General features: G+C 43.3%; 1 protein-coding gene across 1 annotated transcript in view; it reads right to left on the bottom strand.

Moving 5' to 3' along the window:
• Window positions 1-3,033: 3,033 nt before the first annotated feature.
• The window catches only part of AR (androgen receptor), a 163,417-nt gene continuing 144,478 nt past the window's right edge, over window positions 3,034-21,972 (bottom strand). Inside the window, exons 4-8 of the mRNA XM_025372090.1 lie at window positions 15,435-15,722; window positions 9,501-9,645; window positions 5,112-5,242; window positions 4,089-4,246; window positions 3,034-3,338 (exon numbers count right to left, since the gene is read on the bottom strand). Coding sequence (XP_025227875.1) covers window positions 3,183-3,338; window positions 4,089-4,246; window positions 5,112-5,242; window positions 9,501-9,645; window positions 15,435-15,722 — 878 coding nt within the window. The 3' untranslated portion in view covers window positions 3,034-3,182. The remainder of the gene's footprint in view (window positions 3,339-4,088; window positions 4,247-5,111; window positions 5,243-9,500; window positions 9,646-15,434; window positions 15,723-21,972) is intronic.

The following is a 21,972-nucleotide window of genomic DNA, read 5'->3' on the forward strand; positions in this document are numbered from 1 at the left end:
CTGCCTGGCACAGACGAGGTCTTCTCCCTGGTGCTCCTTCTTTTTCTCTTCCTCACTCTTCATCCACATCAAGCACTGCCAACTTGTTTGGAGATGGTCCTCGTGACTTTTCCGGTGAGTGATCCTCATCTTCTAGCTCGCCAGTTAAGTGGGTCTGAGTGGCCAGTCCTTCACAGGTGAGTACAGTATACCAACCATACCAACTCTGTTTGTAGAGCAGAGTGCATGCAAAATGAGACTTCTGTCAATTACATTGACTAGAACATCAATGGCCAAAAGAAAAAAAAAAATCCTCCTCCTTTCATCCATGGGAGAACAGAGCCAAGCTAAAACCTCCTTTGTTCACTCAAATCCAAGCACAGAAAGAGAAGGCCTAAAGCCTTGTGTAGGCTATTTTTCCCTAGTCTTGTCATTTGGAAATTTGGAGTAATCCAGTTGTTGCTTTTAATTACACTGCTGTTTCACTGATTTTTGGCTTTTGCAAATGAAAAACATATATTCATAGAGACAAGAGTCACAACTGGGAAACCCATAAAGATGAAACATTTGATAGAGAAATGTAAAGGAGAGCTTCTAGTATTTACAAGGAGAGATATGAGAATGATATAATTCAATCCATGTATCACAAAAGATGAAAATCATTCCAAAACAGATGTAAAGGACCTATTAAAATGTAACCTAGTGTAACTGAAAAGAGTGGTGGAATTTTTTTCTGTTTAAAACAGCTAAAAGTGATCCTGTACATGAGCCAGATGGTGTAGTAATAAAGAAAACCAGAATGTGTCTATCCCATCCCAGAAAGGGAACCTGTTAGCTTTAGTTTTGTCCAGCAGTCTTGGATTGGCATATTACTCATCTTAGGTTCCCCTCTCCCTTGTTATTTAAAGAAGCTGTTTTGCAAGTTCGTTTGGCTATTAATATCAATGCAGAAATCAGGGAAGGAAACCCTTGTGGATCATATCATGTCACTCAGAAACTATCCTCTCAACAAACAGAGTGAACCAATTAAAATGGGCAGCTTGATGACTGGCCCTTGATTTCTTGAGTTCAACAGATGAGATTAAGAGCTAAGTAAGGAGGCAGTGGCCAAGATGAGAAAGTAGGTGGACATTTTCCCTTGCACTTGGGGTTGGAGAATGAAGTCAACAGAACACAGGCGTGCCAAAAGACTAGATGAAACCAGTGTCCCAGGGCACACCTTGAGTTCATGGGTGGCAATGTATTGGAGCCACACCAACCAGACCTTTCCGGAAGAAACCATGGTTCTATAGAAAGTCTCAATGGTTCGGCCTCCCTCTGACTAAGAGGCAGCAACAAAGGTGGGGAATCTGAGTGAGTATGGGCAATGTCAGAGCCCAGAATCAGCAGCAGAGGAGGATGATGAGTGAACTCACCAGATGGTGTCCATCTGACTTTAGGCTTTGCCGCTGAAGATTTTAATTCAGTAGTCAAAGTCTCCTCTTTGTTCCTTCTCTCTTCTCATGACTTCGGCAGGTGGATATGCTGGGTGGCAAGAAGAGCATTTGCAGGGTTTCTGGTTCTAGTGCCTTCATTCTTCCCACCCTGGTAATTGAGTTTTCTCTTCAACCCTGATCTGGGCAGCCCTTTTAGCTGCTCTAAAGAAGGAAGTGAGAACTTCTCCACTTGCTGGAAGGGTGTCATCTCTGGGGGACAAGGACAAGACACCCAGTTTGTCTGATCCCTTTGATGCCTTCTTTCCAGTTTGTCTAAGGGCTCCAGCGATCTGACAGTTGGTAAGAAATCTTTGTGACTACTGGCATCTACAGATAGATGTCAGAGCTGTTGGTCTGCTAACCTTCTTGATGGGGGGAGCTCTTAACAGAGAATCTGTGAACATGCCCAAAAGAAGCAAACAGGCTTGACCACCATGGCTGAAATGCAGTGTGATGAAGTTCGGGCCTACAAAACACTGAGTGGAGGACATAAGGTGCTTGTGGCTTCACGGACTTTGGCAGAAAACTTCATCCAGGTCTTTTAAAGGTGGGGAAAATGTAGTGGCAGTGAAAGTTTAACTATTCAGTGTCCTAAGCAGGAGAACAGTCAAGCTATCACTTTCTTCTCCTCTGGCTCCAGCTCCTCTCTGACTCACACATGAGAAAGCAGACCTGGATCCAAACGGGGCCTTACAAAGGGTTAAATCTCTGCTCCCCTTCTTCTCAGTGGTCTGACTTTTCTGTGGAAGTCACCAAGTTTTGGCTAAAGAGAACATTCAGTTCAAAGGTCTTAGAAAAACTATTGAAAGTCAATTTGAGGTTGGAGGCAGAGAGTGAGAAAGAAAAGGGTTTGGGGGTGAGGCATTAACATGCAGACAAATTTTCAACAACAAGCACATTTTCAGTATAATGAATTGCTCTACAGTTGAGCAGTCTAGCCCCCAGGGGCCAAGGCTGTGGGCAGGTACTGATGTTCCATCTGCCCTCCTTGTCCTCTCCTCTCTCTCTGTCCAGCCCCCTGCCCAACTCAGCTCTGGGGTCACTCTGCCCTCTAATGGCAACAGCCATTGGCAGAAAATAAAGTCTCCCATGGAGGGAGGAGATGAAAAAATCAGTAACTCCCCAGGGGCCTGCAATTTTCACCTTCTAGTCACTATTGGCCTCTTTGGGGATTTCTATATATTTGTTTGTATGTGTGTAATTATTTATTTATTTATTTATTTTTGAGGAAAAAACACTAGCAAGGTTTTTTGGCTTATTTTTCGTTTTGTTTTTGCCTTTTTTTTTTTTTTTTTGCTTGCTTTTGTTTTGATTTCCCCAGATAATCTTAGCTCTCTAAACTTCCCGTGGCATAAGATAAGTAAACGTTTGTGTGGCTGGCAGAGAGTAGTGCTGTAAACAAGCACAACTTGATACTGGGCCACATGAGGATCATCACAGATTTAAAGGCATACAACACCATTCAAAACACAGATAGGAGTCACAATGGGGAGCAAAGTCTGAAGTTGCCATGGGAGGATTAGATAGGGAGGGAAGAAGAAAACGAAAGGAGAGAAAGAGAAAAAAAAAGCCCAGCAAATAGAACTCAGGAACATGTTCATGACAGACTGTACATCAATAGAGGAAATTCCCCAAGGCACTGCAGAGGAGTAGTGCAGAGTTATAACAGGCAGAAGACATCTGAAAGGGGGCATGAGCTGGGGTGAGGAAATAGGGATTTCCAATGCTTCACTGGGTGTGGAAATAGATGGGCTTGACTTTCCCAGAAAGGATCTTGGGCACTTGCACAGAGATGATCTCTGCCATCATTTCCGGAAAGTCCACGCTCACCATGTGTGACTTGATTAGCAGGTCAAAAGTGAACTGATGCAGCTCTCTCGCAATCTGTAGGGAACAATAAGAGACAGAAAAACAGGGTTTACAAGGAGGTGGGCTCTGCTAGACTTCCCTAACCTTTGATTTTTGGTCTTTCAGTCTTTTGTTTCCTCCCCCTTCCCTGTCCTTCCTTGGTCCTCCCCCATGAGGTCGTGTGTGTGTGTGTGTGTGTGTGTGTGTGTGTGTGTGAGAGAGAGAGAGAGAGAGAGAGAGAGATGGTCTCCATGGAGTCACTGAGGGCTCCCAAGCGATGTCTTATACCATTGTAAGCTTTCTGACTCAAGACTTCTCCAGCTTGTGCTCTCACCCCAGCCTCTGCACTCCATCTCTCTCTCTCTCTCTCTCTGTCTCTCTCTCTCTCTCTCTCTCTCCCCCTCTCTCCTCTCTCTCTCTGTCACACACATACACACACACACGCACACACACACACACACAGACAAACTCACATGAACATGACTCAAAGAAGAGGGGAGAAACATCCAGGTCTGTTTTGTCTGCCTAGAGAATTCATCTGCTGTAAGTCCCTTCCCTGAGTCCCAACTGCTCTGTTCTCAACTCCTCCACCCCTTTCACAATATCCAGCTGGGACACTGTGACCCGTGTTCCTTTCTTCACCACATTTTCTTCCTGGACCACACTCAAAGCCAGAGGGGAATGGAAGCACCTCCCAACAGGTGGTGCCAGACCCTAGAGAAGCACATTATCATTGGCTCTATCAGGCTGTTCTCCCTGATAAAGCACCCTCCATCGTTTGCTTACAGGCTGCACGGAGTCCAGGAGCTTGGTGAGCTGGTAGAAACGCCTTGAGCAGGATGTGGGATTTTTTCTTTTGCATGCAATGATACGATCGAGTTCCTTGATGTAGTTCATTCGAAGTTCATCAAAGAATTTTTGATTTTTCAGCCCATCCACTGGAACTGATGTGGGATGAAGACAGAATGGGGAGGGGAAGCATGCCCACGAAGGAACATTAGACAAAGCACCAAGTTTTCTGACCACAAACTTGACCCCCACCCCCACAGGGAACCATCTACTTGGCTTCCTGTTAGTTGAAGTCTGTGGGCTTGGGGCCTTCAGTCTGTCAGGGAGATCTCAGGGGAAAGGATAGCTGGATCCAATCTGAAGGGAGTCAAGTAAATCAAATTTCCTGAATGTTTTCTTTTTCTACTCTTCTCATATACTCATTTTTTAGGACCTAAGCTTTTATGTCATTTACAGTCAAACCCTGATTTAGACAACTAAAACACATAGCTTTGAATATCAAATTTTGCCTTTCTCCCTCAACAGAGGCTAAGAAAGGGCTCTTGTTAGAAAAGATATTAAAGAAAAGTTCCTTGGCTGCCAAATAAATCCTACCTGAGTTGCTTACATAGACCTCCTCCTGTTGGCAGAAGAGGAAATCTTTCCAGGAGGAAATGCCTCCTGCTTTACTGCCCTGCAAGGAATACAAGGTGGCCCATGTTTGTTTCTATAGCAGAAGCTGTGGAGAAATTCACAGACCTGCTATAACCAGTCTAAAAGGCCTTGTCCCAAAGATAGACTAGGGATAGGTGAGGAATCCGATGGAAGCTGACTTCTAGCAAATACATTGGCTTCTAGTCATGAAATTGTTTCTTGTTAGAAGAATGATACTGAGGGAGAGTACAGTGGGGATGGGGAGGGGAAATGAAGAAGGGAAATGTCAAGGAGCTGGCATCTCCCTAATAACGTTTTAATGGCAAAAGTGGTCCTCTCTGAGTCTCTGTGCCCTCAGGGGCATTCCCTGCACCTCTAGGCACTTACTAATGCTGAAGAGTAGCAGCGCTTTCATGCACAGGAATTCCTGGGGGGTGATTTGGAGCCATCCAAACTCTTGAGAGAGGTGCCTCATTCGGACACACTGGCTGTACATCCGGGACTTGTGCATGCGGTACCTGGGAAGGAGATACATAGAGGAAAAAGGAATGAGGGGAGGCTTGCAATAAGCCCAGAGGGAATGTCTCTAATTGCCCTTCCTCCCCAGGTTCTCCAAGAAGAGCTTGCTGTTTCTCCTGCTGGTGCTTCAGGGATCAGGATGAGGTTTTTGTTTGTTTGTTTGTTGGTCTGGTTTTTTTGTTTGTTTGTTTGTTTGTTTTTTGTTTTTTTAATCTCTCTCTTTTCCAAAATCCTGACATCCTGATTACTACTATCCTCCCTGGCCAGGATATGGGTTAGTGCATGGAATTTCCAGGTCTCTGTGCCCCTTCTGTTTTCTGAGTCGGGGACAAGAAAGCCTAACCAAATGAACACAATGGGGCAGGCACATGGTCTCCCTGACTAGAGTTCTAATATCCCAGCTACAGCCAGAACAAGAACCTGCCTCCCAGGCAGCTCAACATGAAGGATTTTTAGGAGAAGCCCCAGTAGTCAGCTCTTAACATCAGGACACCAAGATTTGCAAGTGACCCGAAGTGTTTGGTCATCCTGTTGACCCCTTTGCCTCTGGCCTGGAATACTAGAAATTTAATATTTCTTCAAAAACTTCCAGTGAAGGAGATTCCACATTGTTCTTTCAAAATGAGTTTCAATGTTAAATCTGCCAGGGAGTGTTTTTGAATGTCTAATTTAAATGTCCCCTGCTGAAGGGGAGCCCATTCCCTCATATGCTGGCTGCTCCTTACCACAGTTTGGAAACTGTAGACATATGTGAGCTGCATTTATTATAGTTACTTCTGAACAGATCACCACATTATCACCTATAAATTATACGGGGAGGTGGCCAATGCTTGGCCAACTTTTCAAGGAAGAGCAACCTCTCGGTTCCATGGCTGACCATGGCATACCTCTAAGAGAAGACACAGCATCCTCATGCTAGTAGGCTTTCTAGTTTTCAGCACTTCAAAAATTGTGTGTGTGTGTGTGTGTGTGTGTGTGTAAGACAGAAATTGATTGTGCAGCATATGCGGAAAGGGAAGGAAATCTGACACCCACTTAAGTGGTGAGGACAAAGACCTCCCAGATGGAGCCTAAAGGCTATGGTTTGACATTTTGGTTTCCAAGCCACTAGCCTACTCCACAGGATGAGAAGGCCTGGTATTGTCTGGGTGGAAACTCAGCATCCTATCTCAGAGAGATCTTGGCTGTCCTGGAGAAAGAGAGAAGGGGGCAGATGGTGTAGAATTATTCAACTCAGGCTGAAGCCCAACTGGAAAGAGGAAGTGTTTAGATGGTATCACAAATCAATTGAGCAGAACAGTGTTGCTCCAAGCTCTTTCACTATAGAGAATTTTTTAGTAAGATTGGCTGACCCTGAGGTCTGGCCCTGCTCCAGTCTCCAATGTACTTTCCCACCTCTGTTGATGACAATGCTGCAATCTTTTTTTACCATTGAAATCACAATGCTGGAATGAGGATTCCTTTAACATTGCTGCAGGCCTCAGGGGCAGAAAAAGTGGGGAATGGAGGAAAGAGAAGGGGAAAGGAAAGGGAGGAAATTCATAGGGGAAGGGGACAAGAAAGGGGGAAAAAGGGAAAAAATACTAGGGAGACAGTTAAAGGAAGGAAGAGAGAGGAGAATGGAGGGTGTAAAAATGAGGCAGGAATGGAATTTAGGAGGAGAGCAGGGTTGGTGGGAGTGCAAGAAAGAAAATAAGATGAGAAATGAAGATTGGAAAACACTAAGCACAGTGCCTGACACATAGCAGGTGTTCCATAAATGACATGTAGAAAGGTGCTATTATAATACTCTTCAGCAGTCTCCAGATAAAATTTGAGGCACATAGAAGTTCAGTAATTTGCCCAAGGTCACACAGCTAAGGTTCAGGCTCATTATCCTCACAACATGTGATCTCTACAAAGACAGAAGGAAAGAAAAAAACAGGGCTGATAATAGAGTTTGGTGTTGAAGAGATCAGCAAATGGGTTGACCTACTTTGAACAAGTTCTTATCTCTCTCTTTGGGTCTGAGGCTCCCCATTAGCACCTTAGGGAGGCTGGCAGCAATTAGTCACTCTCAACTGGAGAGTACTGCTTCTTCAGTGGGTGTTAGAAATGCGTGGGAGCAGTTTGGGCTGTCAGAATGACTGGAATCCTCTTTGGTATAAAGTAGGCTGGTGCCAGGTATGTCAATCATATTCTACATATTGACAAAATTATTTTTCCCAATATGTCAAAATAATCCATGTTGAGAAACACTTATCTAGATGTTTGTAGACACCCTGAGAGTTCTAACATAGTGGCTTCCTACAGGAGGAATAGGGGTCCTATTGTTTCAGGAGCCCTGGGATTTGATGGGTCTAGGCCTCTGACCCTGTGGGGAGGCCTTTTTATAAGCTGAACAAGACTGGACCAGGAAGCTGAGGTGGGATGCCACATGCTTACTCAGAGGTAGAAAAGGAAATGAGGATTTAGAGAACAGCCAATTATCACTTTTCAAAGCTCCAAAGGTCTCAGAGCTCTGGGGAAGGTAGAGCAGGTGCTCATGGAGTTGATTCAATTGCTTAAGGGCAGCAGGGGTTTGAGGATGGGAGATGAACAGTTAGGGGGCTTTTCAAGGCCTGCCCCAGAAGATGGCATCATAGGCAACTTTTTGGAGGTCTGAAAACCACAAAGCAGTTTGTGCCAAAAGCCTAGTGGTTATTCTTAGCTTCTGGCTACCAGGCTGGCAGGGTTGGGAGAGGGCAGCTGGGGACGCTCACTCTCCCTCACATTGCAGTGCTGTACTGGAAGGAACCACTGGCCTGTAGATTTTATTTTAAGACTCTTCTGGGTTAGAGGGCTGAAGAGGGGGGAAGGTCAATTCCTGTCCTGACTGGAAGGATTCTCTGTGGGGAGACTAGCTCAAGGTCCTTGGGAAGATTTCTCTGGCCAGCTCCATTCATTATGCCATCGAGGGACCTCATACAGCAGACATAGAAAAGATTATCATGCCCGGCTGAGGTGGGCAGATAATGAGGTCAGGAGTTCAAGACCAGCCTGGCTAACATGGTGAAATCCCATCTCTACCAAAAATACAAAAATTAGCTGGACATGCTGGCTGGCATCTATAAGCCCAGCTACTCGGGAAGCTGAGGCAGGAGAATTGCTTGAACCAGAGAGGTGGAGGTTGCAGTGGGCCGAGATCATTGCACCACCACCCTCCAGCCTGGGTGGCAGCGCCAAACTCCATCTTGAGGGAAAAAAAAATATCACTCTTAGGGAACGGTGGATCAGAAAGGGACTTTTTTTTTTTCTTTTTTTTCTTGCCCACTATGGGCCAGACATTCCACATCTGTCAGTTTCCATTTAGTTATCATAAGAAATTACTTATGAAGGTTCTATTATCATTAATTGACGAAGAAATTGGGGGTCAGAAAAGTTAAGGGTCTTTCCCAAAGATGCTGATTAAGAAAATAATAGAACTGAGATTTTAGTGGAGAAAAATGTAATTCCAAAATCTGAGCCACTGGCCAAATTCATGATGTTATATAGAGCTAGTGGCAGGGCAGGTATTAATTAAAGCTGTTTAAGAGAAAGAAAATGGCAGTACCAAGGTCACACAGACAGAGAGTGGTAGAGGTACTCCTCCCCATCAGTTACCACCATGATGCAGAAGAGCTGGGATTCACACGGAAATACATTTGAATCTTCTCTCCAACAGGCACTAGCTCTGTGACTTTGGGTGAGTCACTTTATTTTGCTGAGCCTGACTTTCCCCGTCCATAAAAAAAATAGAGTTATCTATAAAAAGGGGAGGTCAGGTCACCATGAGGACTCAATGAGATAGGATTTAGAAAGTATCTAGCATATTCTTGGCACAAACTAGTTGCTCAGCAAGTGGTGACTAGCAGTAGCCTTTGGTGGTAGCAACAGAACCCAAGAAACTTCAGCCCCTAAAGCCAGAGTCTTTCTGCCTCTTTTATATGTTGCTCAAAGTGAAGGGGAGGAATCTTTCCATGTGGTTCTGAGATAAGCTGTAAAGGAGACCAGAAACACGACTAGGATTGGTTCTTGGGTGTGAAAGGGGTAGTCTCAGCACCATCCTCCTCAGCTCCTACCAGTTGGCTGAAAGCCAGGGCAAAGCTGCCTCATACCGAGTTGGCTGGCTGGGGCATCCAATGCCACACCTGCAGGTCAAATGAGGTAAGCTTCACTGTCACTCCATCACCATCACCACCAACTGGGTCTGGCCAAGCTGCTGTATTTTAGTGAGGTCTGGGCCCCAGGAGCACTTACTCATTGAAAACCAGATCAGGGGCAAAGTAGAGCATCCTGGAGTTGACATTGGTGAAGGATCGCCAGCCCATGGCAAACACCATGAGCCCCATCCAGGAGTACTGAATGACAGCCATCTGGTCGTCCACGTGTAAGTTGCGGAAGCCTGGAGAAGAAGAGGCAGAGGCAGTGGTCAATCTGGGTACTGACGGGCTGAGCTAAGTCTGAGCCCCTGCTGGGCAGAGATGGTCTGGCATTCGGACATCCCCTAAGGATCCCCAGGGACCATCCAGACTGGCCATTGAGGGGTGGTGGGGAAAAGCACAAACTATATGGTGAGGATAATATTCGTTGTCCTCCCTACATCACTGAGCTGCTCAAATGAGATGATGATGGAGAAAAAAAAGGGCATTGTCAGTTGTAAGAGAAAAATAATCTAACACTTATTGACTGCATATACGAGCAAACTCTTTTTTTCTTTTGATTTCCATTGGATTGCTTTTTTTAAAAAAACTTAAAAATTATTTTGGGTATATGATAGTTGTATGTATTTATGGGGCACATTTAACTCTTTTCTAAGCACTTTACTTATATTATCTCATTTAATATTCACAACAATTAGTAAAGTAGGTAATATTATTATCTCCATTCTGTGAACCAGTACAAGTGAGTCAGAGAGAGATTAAGGAACTTGTCCAAGATCATACAGCTAGTAATTGGTAGACCAAGTTCCAAAGCAAAGCAGTCAGATTCCAAGGTCTGTGCTCTTGATCACACTACCTTTCCGAAGATGCAGGATAACATCATTTCTCCCACATAAACAGCAGTTTTCACTTCACAAAGCTCTTTTCCAGCTATGAGCTGGTTTGACCCTTCTAACAACCCTGGGAGACGGATATTACATACAGTGTACAGTGTATGGAGAGATGTCTTGACAGCCACTGCCTCCTGTTGACCACTTTCATGTTCCCTCTCTTGCGTCCATCCCACTTTCTGCCTGGCAGTTCCTCTCCATTCTTTTCTACTCAATAGGTAGCCTGGCCCTACTAGTTTCCCACCTTACTGCCATCCCCATCTTACTGCCATCATTATATATGAACAGGCCCTTTATGACCTGCTGCCTAGACTGATCTGTTGCCACTTGCCCTCTCACATGCCTCTATATCTCTGTTATCTCTGCACAGGCAGTTGCTTTTGCCTAGAATGCATTCCTCCTTCTCAGGTCTTTCATCCGGTTAAACACCTACTCATCTTTCAAGTCTTCACTCAAAGGCTACCTCTTCTGTGAAGGCTTTTCCAACTCATCCAAGAAGAAGGCTTAAAGATTCTTATTTTACATTCTCATTGCTCCTTGTGTAGCCTCACGCAGTTATAGCACTCATTACACAGCATTGAAATCTATGTACATACATGTCTGTCTCCCCCACAAGACTTAGAGCTTCTTGAAGACAGGGACCATATCTTCATATTCAAGTTTACCTCCCTAGTACTTAGTACAGTCCACGTATTTGAGTGGGCACTTAAGAAACCTAAACAAATGGCCTAAAGATCCTCAATTTGTTTTCCTTTTATAAAATGAGAATTAAATGATCTCCAAATTACCTCCCTTAAACTCAGAGAGCAGAGGCTCCCAGATGCTACCTCTACAATAACACACAGGTAGTACAGACATGGCCATGTTCTCCTGGAGGTTCTGAAACAGTTGGATGCTTAAAGTTATAAAGGCATCACCTCAGAGCTCATCCCTACCAACACTCTCTCTTCTCACTAACAAATCCAGAATTATCTGAAATTTTGTCATCATACCTCATTAGGAATGCTTCCCCAAATGTAGACCAAACTTCTCACTTTCCTGTTGATGACCTAATTTAACTCTCACAATAATCCCAGAGGTTAGGTGATGTGACACTTATTTTACCAACAAGGAACATGAGGGCCAGAGAAATAAATTGACTTGCCCAAGGTCATATGGTTTATATGTGGCTGAACTAATACTAGAACCCAGGTGTTCTGATTCTGTTCTCCAGTGTTTTTTCTACTCCACTGCTGAAGGTTACAGCTCAGGAACCACCAAGGTCACCAACTTTTGTCAGCCATAGGATCAGGTCTGAAGTCTACATTGTCCAGATACATTGTTCTGCTTGGTTGGTCCCTGTCCACTCATATAGCCCCATTTCCCTGTTCTTTTCCTTTAGATCCTAAGCCTTCCAGATATCAGGGATTCTAGAGTACCTCATCTTGGCAGTCTTAGCTCCCAGGCCTGTGCTTCCCACCTTCACTGTAACGACACACTGACAGACTGGCTGGAGCCTCAGATCCCAGAGTAGTTCCTGCCTGGAACCCTTCTGTAGCACAGAATGCCTTGGACTGACCCTTCTCAGTAGGAAATAAGAAGCAGGGTCTAGGCATGTAGCAACCAGGGATCTCTTAGAGAAGAGGCCTGGGAGGTTGAACCCTGAATATCTTGGGTAGGAGGCAGTGGGGAGCAAGAAAAGTCTTTGGCTGGTGAACCTTGGTCTTCTAGTGGAGTGTGTGAATGTGAAGGAACATGGAAGGATGAGAATTAAATTGTACAGGTATGAAGCAAATTGTCCATACTGATGCTTATTTTTTTCTCCCTAAAATGCTGCCGAACTAACAAACAGGAGAGAAAAGGGAAAGCTTAAGTTGGCCATAATATTAATTAACTGTGCTTAATGAGAGCTGCTTAGCACGGAAGCCCAGTAACTGTGCACATATCAGCAATATGGCTGGCTAATTTCCCTAGAGTCTAATCTGATTATAATACCTGACTCTGTTCTCTAATGCCCAATCTCTGAAGTAGCCTGCATGACTATCAAGGGATTACTTGAGGAAAGAGTAGCCGCAGCCCTACAGATTTCCTTAAGTATGCATTCACTCAACGCCCATTTGCATTGTGTTAGGCTGTTCTGGAGAAACAGAGAGGAGTCATTCTCAGGTTTTGAAACACATTAAACAGGCTAGGGAGCAGAAGCAATTTATCAGACACTCTGTTTTCTCACTAGAATCCAACTGACATCATATTTTTTTCATGTGCAGCAGAAACTTGTAGTCTCATGTCTGGTCTGGGAGAATAGGCTCAAAGAAAGGCCAGTTTGGAAATCTTTGCTGCTGTAGTGCATCTGCCTGCCAAGGTCTTCAGAGAAGACAATTTCACCTTGTGGTCCATGCATGAGCAGGCAAGGCAAGTGGTAGCTAAAATTGAGTTTCATGAAAGCAGTGGCTTAGCACTCAAGTCTCATAATAATAAACCACCATTTACAGAGCATTTACTATGTTTCAGGCTACCTTACTAGGTGCTCTTTATACATAATCTGTTGACGACAATTTGAAAGGTAGCGATTATTCTATCATCTTACAAATGAGGACACAGAAGCACAGAGAAGACATGTGATTTACTCAAGGTCACAGAACTAGTCTATAGCTAGGATTCCAAACCAGATAAATTAGATTCTAAATATACTGTGCACACCCAGTCTACTCACCCACTCTAAATTAATAGTTATCATTTATTAATGTGCCAGGTACTCTACTAGGCAATTTCCATACATCATTACTGTCGTAGAAAACTTACAACAAAATTTATCTTATTAGGGGCCTAGCACAGTTCATTTTACAGGTCAAGAACTCAATCTATTGAATTAGTGAATTACTTGAACTTGTAGGTAATTATAGATAATATGAAGAACAGTTCTTATGAATGTGGTAATTGGCTTTCTTTTGAAGCTATTCTTTTAAAAGACTCGGAGTCAGAGATCATTTAGTCTGGCAAGCTAGATGGTGAACTGATATTGGTTTGCAGATTTGTTAATGTAAGGGGAGGGGGCTTTCCATCCTGGTGGCTGGGCCAAGGAAAGCCCCAGTGATCCCAAGTCATACAAATTCTGCTATAGAATTTTGCACTAGGTTATTGTCAAGATAACCAATTTAGAAACCTGAAGGTCTAGGTCAAGTTCTGGTTCCATGTGTTAAGTGACCAAATGGAGCAAGTTAGTTATCCTCTTTGAGCCTTGGCATGTGAAATGGAAATAATAGTCTCTATGATTCATAGAATTGTTGTGAGGATTAACTGGGATCATCTATATGAAAAAGCTCTGTAACTTATAAAATGAGATAAGTGTTTGGAAACTGCTTGGGAAGATTAAACTTTGAATCTTTGTCAAACACATGATATCAAAATATCCAGATGAAAAAGTGATAAGAATTAAAGCAGCTTTCTCCTTTTTCTTTTTTATATTTTTCCTCTCTGTGTGAACCCTCTGCTTTGGCACAGAACATATCCAATCAGAGTCCTTGGGTTTCCTTCCCAGTGATCTTATTGCCTAGTCAACCTCAGCTTCCCAAGCTGAGAAGGTGCAAGAGATGGTTAGGGCTGTGACCAGGCCTAACCTGTGAGTTGGAAATACAAATCTAAGACTTGACAGCCAACATGCAATGTCTTCAAATGCAGCAAGCCCACAGTATGACCCAAGTGGCCTTCAGTGAAGCCTTGGCCCCTCACTGTAAAGCCCAGAGTTACAGAACTGCAGTGGTGCTGCAGCCTACAGGTGGAGTGGAATAAAGGGAGGATTTGGAATCAGGAGAGAACCTGGGCTCAAGTTCTGGTCCTGCTATTTTCTGACTATGTAACTATAGGTCAATCACATCATTCTCACAGCTTCCCTATTTGGTCTGTAAAACAGGAGAAATAATCTCATTTTATAGGATTCCTATAAGAATCAATTCAGGTAATATATACAAAATTGCTCTGTTCACTATACATTTCTACCTGAATGGCAGTTATTATTGAAAGGCAGGTTAATCTTTGACTCCACAAGAGAAGGTTTAGTTGTTATTATTCCAAAAGAGTCTTTGAATCATAATTGCAAGATTAGGAGAACCTTTAAAGAGCATATACTTCACTGGTTTTCAAACTGTGTTCCTCGGAGCCCTAAGATTTTGCAAGAGTGATCTGGGGGCTTCCCTGGGATAGAGAGAAAGAGGCTGAACTGGTGAGGCCCAAGCCGCAGACTCTGGCTTTAAATAAACTAGCTCCACTCATATCTGTGTACAATTCTTTTGAGAAATAAAGCACTTGGCTGTTAAATGAAAGTTTGTGAATCATTGGATAGAGGATCTCTAAGAATTCCTTAAGCTGTAATATTTTAATAACCAGACTTGTTTAAGCAACAGATGACATAAGAAAGGAGTGAGTTCCCCATCACTGGGGAACTTCTGTTATCCAACTTCTGTTAGACCAACAGTTGATAATTCTTTCACTATCACCTAATCTTTCCTCCTATTATGATTCCTTAGGTAGTTTAAAGTGCACAAAGCATTTCTTGAAGCAAAATTTGAAAACCATCAATTTGGTACAAACCATGCCTTATACATTATACAGATAGAGAAATTGAGACCCAGAAGGGGAAGGGATCACACAATAAGTTACTAGCAGAACTAAAAGTAGATCTGAAGTGTGCTGATTCCCAACCTCATGTTCTTTCTACCATATCATATTATGAGAGTTCCCATGATATAGTTCCTAAAGGTGACACTGAAGACAGAATGTCAGTCAGGCTGGAGATTATCTTTGGGGTGAGCCTGTGTGTGCAAATATAGAAGAGCATCCTAAGGCATATATGGGTATGTCTATGTGATTTTGTGATTAAGGGAAATTTTGCTGACCATTTCTGTGAGTTAAATGTGAAAGCATGACTGCTGTGCATCAATGTGGGCCACATAGGACACCTTATAATACTATCTTTCTCTTTGCTTTCTGAGTCTCAATCCCTGTATGTTTAAAGTGAGATTTATAACAATCTCTCTCCCATAGGGTTACGATGAAGACTACCTGAGTTAATGGGCAGAAAAGCACCAGACGTGGTGGCTGGCCCATAGGAGCGTTCACTAAATATGATCCCCCTTATCTCATGCTCCCACTTCCCTTTTCCTTACCAGGCAAGGCCTTGGCCCACTTGACCACATGTACAAGCTGTCTCTCTCCCAGTTCATTGAGGCTAGAGAGCAAGGCTGCGAAGGAGTCGGGCTGGTTGTTGTCATGTCCAGCACACACCACACCTGGCTCAATGGCTTCCAGGACATTCAGAAAGATGGGCTGACATTCATAGCCTTCAATGTGTGACACTGTCAGCTTCTGGGCTGTCTCCTCAGTGGGGCTGGTGGTGCTGGAAGCCTCTCCTTCCTCCTGTAGTTTCAGATTACCAAGTTTCTTCAGCTTCCGGGCTATGGGGCAGGAAGAGAAACTTGAATTTATCATCAGTGTTCAAAAACACACAATGCAACTACCTTGTTAGAAAAACTGCCCGAGCTAAGAAAATCATCATTCTCCCTGGTCACAGACTCTAAACTCCTTAAGGACAAGTGCTCATTCAACACTGGTTGAATGTATAATTCGTCATCCCAAATCCGTGCTAAACCCAAATTTTTCATAGCTTGCAGAGGAAAACTCTGATTCTTGTGCCAGACCAACCTAACATAGTCTTGGATTCAGCTCTGCCTCAATGCAGGCTTCAGTATTCATACCTGGAACCTTTAATTAACTCATTTACTACTATATTAATGATTCATTTTCATTCATTCATTCAGCAGATATCCAGTGTTAGACCTTTGCTTCTGGGTGACAGAAAAGACACAGGCCCTGGTCCAGGCTGGTAGCCTTGCCACAGTCAGTTCTAGAAAAAGTCAGACTGGAAAATGCTGCAATGGAGGCATCAACAAAATAGGAAACCACTAATCTTTTTACATAGGTGGGTTTAGAAAATGCTTTATATGAAAGATAGTATTTGACCTAGAATTTGAAGATTGATGAGGATTTCACCAGGCAAAGGTGGGCAGAAAGGGCATAAACAAAAGCACTGAGGAGTGTTTGGGGAACAACCAGAGACTAGTATGACTGAAGCATATGTTGTGTATATGGGAAAGTGGTTAATAATGGGGTTGAAAGCAAAGATGGTGCTTGATTTTAAAGGAGCATGTATATCATATTAAGAAATCTGGCTGAGTAAGGTGGTTCATACCTGTAATTCCAGCATTTTGGAAGGCTGAGATGGGAGGAGTGCTTGAGGCCAGGACCTCAAGATCAGCCTGAGCAACATAGCAAGACACTACACCATCTCCACAAAATTAGTAAAAAACTAAATTAGCCAGGTCTGGTGGTGCACATCTGTAGTCTCTGCTACTCAGGAGGCAGAGGTGGAAGGATTGCTTGAGCCCAGCAGTTCCAGGCTGCAGTGAGCTATGATTGTGCCACTGATGCTCTAGCCTGGGTGACATAGTAAAACACTGTCTCTAAAAAAATAAAAATAAAAAGTAAGTATGGGTTTTATCTTATAAGTGATAGACAAATACTGAATGCTGTAAATCAAAGGAGTGATGTACATGTGTCTATATCTAGCATGTCTAGCCGATTGCTAGGGAAAGAGACTAGAAATGGAGAATGACTAGACTTGTTTTTTGGGTCCCAGAAAGAACAGTGACTTGGATTTTAATCTCTCTTTCTCTTTCTGTCTCTCTCTGTCTCTAAACACACACACATACATGCACACACACACACACACACACACACACACACACACACATACATTTTGATAATTAAAGCGCTGGGAGATGGAAAAGTTGCCAGGCACACATATCACTGGAAATGATCAAATACTAGATGCACAGTGGTTAAGAATTCAAGCATTATATGGGAATGGGGTTTTTTAAAGTGGCCTTGAAGTTCCCTTCCATCCTCAGACTATCGAATTCTATCCTATCATTTTGGTTCAACTATGGTAATTTTATGGTATTCCATTTCTCATTGAATACACATAGTTGCTCATAGTTGAACATACACTATAACATACATATTGATTTTTTTCTTTTTTAGCAAAGGGGAGAGGAGCGGTGAAAGGCTGAAATCCTCAATACTATCAAAGAAGTGAGAGACTCTTTCTGCCTCTACCATCAGTCTGTAAAATGGGAACCATGCTAGGAGACAGCCATTGGAAGGAATGATAGAAATAACATTATTTAAGACAACCACAATAATCCAAAACTCAAACCTTAAGAACCATCTTCCCCATGTGCTCACACACAATTTAGAGGTCCTTAGGCATCCCGATGTTTACTTTGTACTATTTTTTCCAGTATTTATAAAGATGGAAATATAAATAATTGAAGAGGTCATAATTCTGAGGTCTAGCATAAGCAGTTGCACTGAGAAAGACCATAAAGCACTTTATCTCTAATCCTTTTAAAATGATAATAATAAATAAGAAAGGTATAAACCAAAGAGAGAAGCTGATTACTCAATTTAAATGGATAAATACAACAAAACCTACTCCTCATCTGTGTCTGGCCCCTGTGAAAAAAGATACAACCTGGAACTGACATTTTTTTTTGTAGTTTTTATTTATTTTTTGAGGGAGGATCTCCCTCTGTCACCCAAGCTGGAGAGCAGTGGCATGATAAAAGCTCACTGTAGCCTCAACTTCCTGGCCTCAAGCAATTCTCCCTCCTCAGTCTCCCAAGTAGCTGGGACCAGAGGTGTACACTACCACTCCTGGCTAACATGTTTTTTTGTAGAGATGGGATCTCACTATGTTGCCCAGGCTGGACTCAAACTCCTGGCCTTAAGCAATCCTTCCATCTCGGCCTCCCAAAGTGCTGGGATTACAGGCGTGAGCCACCACACCCAGCCTGGAACTGACTTTTAGTTCTAATTAGAAAAATAAGTCCTTCAATGCAAACTCCAGTTACGGTATCACTCAATAAATCACTGCAAGAATGGATTACATGTTTGGACCAACAACTAAGATAGGGAAGAGGGAAATGGTGGGGTTGGTGTTGCAAGAGGAACACAGAAGAACTCAGGGGAAAATAACAAGGAAGCCTGGAAAACCAACCCTGAGTGCAAGATGACCTTGTCCAACAATCATTTCTGCAGGGCTTGGGCACAGCCAGTAATAAGCAGATATGCATAGCCACTGCCAACACTTACATCCCACCAAAGGCACAGGCTGCAAGGTATGATCTGGGCCAAGACCATCTTCTTGAGTTGGAGGCCTGGACCCCACAATATCTTGTCATTTGGTGAACTTGTTGCAAACATGAGTTCTTGGACACAGCTCCACAGACTGGTGGCCTACAGGTTCTGCTCCCCTGCTGTAGTTCCTGCAGAAAGACCCCATCTTCCCCATCACCGGGCCTTTCTAGCTTTGAGCTCACAAGTTGCCAGACCATTTAGTTCCCTTAAGGGTAACTACTATTTTTTCAGGGCCTTCTGCATGCCTCGCTTCATCACGTTACATCACTTAATTCCACATGATCTTAGGAGGTTAAAGATATTTCTTATCTCTATTTTACAAATGAATAAACTGAGGTAACACAGCTATCGAAAAAGTGAGAACCCAATCATCTGAACCCCATCTTCTGATTACAAAGCCCATATTCTCTCTACTTCCTCCCCAAGGAATCTGAAGCCCTGAACGCTACTTCTAATCCAAAAGCGGAGTTAAGGAGTGGGGCTGGGGTTATATCCTCCCTGCCTCCCTTCTTCATCCTTGACGCCAAACTTCATAACTAGTATCAAATTCAGAGGGGAAGAGACAGGAAGCTATGAGAATACTCCAGTCATCTGCCCAAATTGAAATAGATTGGGGACACTATAGTCGCTTAAAGATTTTCAGCATGACAAAACGGGAAGGGTCGTTAGAAATTATCTTATCCAATGGTGACAGATTCAAAGACCTTCAGGGTCTACATAGGCAATACAGTAGGGTGTGTATGCATGCATGTGTGTGTGTGTGTCTGTGTGTGTGTGTGTATATGTGTGAATGGTTACACTGGTGAACTGGAATGAATGCCTTACTGCCGTCCCATGCTTGTGCATGGGTACATGCCTGTAAGCGTGCATACACACACCTAGAAGGCATTAATAGATTTTTAAAAAAATTCCTGAAACTTATGTATCCCAAATTGAATTCAGTCCATAGCCACGATTTTGGGACTTTTGACGTTAGTTAGTTTAACCTTTCAAGTTAAAGATGGGGAGGCTGAAGCCAGAGAGGGCAAGGTCACCTAGTGGCAGAGCTGAGATTAGAGCCAGGGCTCTAATTCCCAATCCAGAATTCCCTATGTTACACTGGCTCTCTTTCTGACTAACCTATTCCTGCTGTATCTCAGCATGTGTCTCTCTGAGATCTTTCTAGACTTGTACTGTCCAGTATAGTGGCCAACTAGCCACATGTGGGCTATGTAAGTTTAGTTTAATTATTAAGCTATAAAATAGAAAGCAAAACTTTTTAAAAATTAAATTAATTACAACATTAAAAAATTAAAAATAGAATCCCTCAGTCTCACTAGCCACATTTTCAGTGTTCAAAAGCTACATGTAGTTAGCGGCTGTATTATACTGGACAACATAAGATATAGAAGATTTTCATCATCTCAGAAAGTTCTATTGAATAATACTGTGAATGTACACTGTTCTCTGGGGTAGCTTTCCCATTTACAATACCCCACTAAAGCTATTGATAAATAAGAAATAAATCCAAATTAATTATACACAAATGATTCCATGGGCTTTTTCAAAAGGTGGAGGGACACACAGAGCAATTGGTGACCGTGAGATCAGCGAGATATAATCTGTCACCTCGACTTTCCCACCAATGACTCAGATCTCCCTGGGATGATGACTCGTGAATCTGAACAAACTCATTACAAGTAAGATCAATATGTGCAGAGACTGTGGGGAGAATCCATCAAGATGAAATAATTCCCCTTTCTCCGTATAGTGCCAATGAGAACTTGGCTGGTATTCTCACATTCTCCTCCCCAGGCCTATATGGCATCTGCTTAAGGAAGAGAAGCTGCATTCCCACTTGCCTCCAGGACCCAGGTAGTGTGCTTGTCCCTGTGACCACAGTAGCCCTAGCTGCACCAGGTGTTCTGGCTTCTCTGCCTAAAGAGAGTGACTATACTGAACGTAATTGAAATCAGACTCCATTCATTCTGCCGGGGGATCCTCTGTTCTCTCTGCAGCAGAGGCCAGGATGTTGCTAGACGACTTGGAATCCTGGACAATGAGGCTTGCTAGTCTCAGCTGTTACTCAGTATCCAAGGACTTGTTTTCTTCCATGAGGGCCACCCCTATGCCCCTCCTGCCCTCTGCACCTGAGCCCCAGAGTCAAATCTAATTCTTCCATATAAGATACAGGTCAGCTTGCCACTGTGTCAAGGCAGAGACTCACTGGCTTACTTAAATGGAGTGATAAAGCAAGGAGAAAGGGGGCAGTATAAGTGGATAGTTTTAGTAGTATGTGAGTTGCTCACTATCTCTGCCCTATTAGTCTTGAGTCAGAGCAGTGACAAGAAAGGGTCATTGGCAAGGGGCTTTCCTGTCCATACCCCCTCTTTAGGAGATTGTAACACCTGGTCTGATATCATGCCTGGATCCTATGGGGAACTAACTTTTCAGCCTTGGGGCATTAGATCCCTGTGGGAGCTATCTCTATTGCACCAGAGGAAAAAAAAATTCAAATCAGGTTCCGTGGCTCATTCCAAGGGAGGAGCAGATGTGACCAATCTGTAACTTCTTTAGTCTCCTTAACCTTTAGGTACTGTTCCAGTCTCACTCCTTGCCACTCCAAGACATAGGCCTTCTCAACCATGATCAAGGGAAAGGTGAAAGTGATGTGAAGTTTCCAAAGTCTTAGAAAGTTTGAATCGCTCTACCTAAGGTCAAGGATATTTCTGTTCTCCCTATCTCACTATGAAATTTGACACATGAAAGCAATCAACGTCTGTGGTAGGCTGACTTCTAAGATGACCCCCAAGATTCTGAGGCCTAAGCATACACATCCTTCCTTCCAGTCATTCAGTCAAGCACTAACCTAGGTGCTGTTGAAAAAACTAGGCAGATGTAATTAAGGTGCTAATTCAGTTGAATTTGAAGGGTGGTTATTCTTGATGTACCTGACCTCATCAGGTGAGCCCTCACAGGACTGGGATTCTCCTGGAAAGACATCCGTAGAGTGAAAAACATTCAACACAAGGAAGAGTCTCTGTTGCTGGCTTTGAAGGTGTTGGGGTCCACATGAAAAGGAAAGAGGGCAGCCTCCAGGAGCTAAGAATGGCCCTTGGCTGGTAGCCAGAAAGGAAGTGGGAACCTTAGTTCTACAACCACAAATAACTGAATCCTGCAATAATTACATGAGTTTGGAAGAGAACCCTGAGCTTCAGATTAGAATGCATCCTGGTAAACACCTTCATCCTTCAGAGACCCTGAACTGAGAATCTAGCCATGCTGTGCCAGACTTCTGACTTACAAAACTGAGCTGATAAATGTTTGAAGCTGCTAAATTTGTGGCAATGTGTTATGCAGTAATAGAAAACGAATACATCTTCCTTGTAAGGAACTGTGGTGTAGGGCAAAAGAATAGGCTCTGGAGTCCGACAATCTTGCATTCAAATCCCAGCTCCGTTAATTAGT

The sequence above is a fragment of the Theropithecus gelada genome, chromosome X (assembly GCF_003255815.1).
Source record: "Theropithecus gelada isolate Dixy chromosome X, Tgel_1.0, whole genome shotgun sequence".
In the NCBI taxonomy this organism is placed as follows: Eukaryota; Metazoa; Chordata; class Mammalia; order Primates; family Cercopithecidae; genus Theropithecus; species Theropithecus gelada.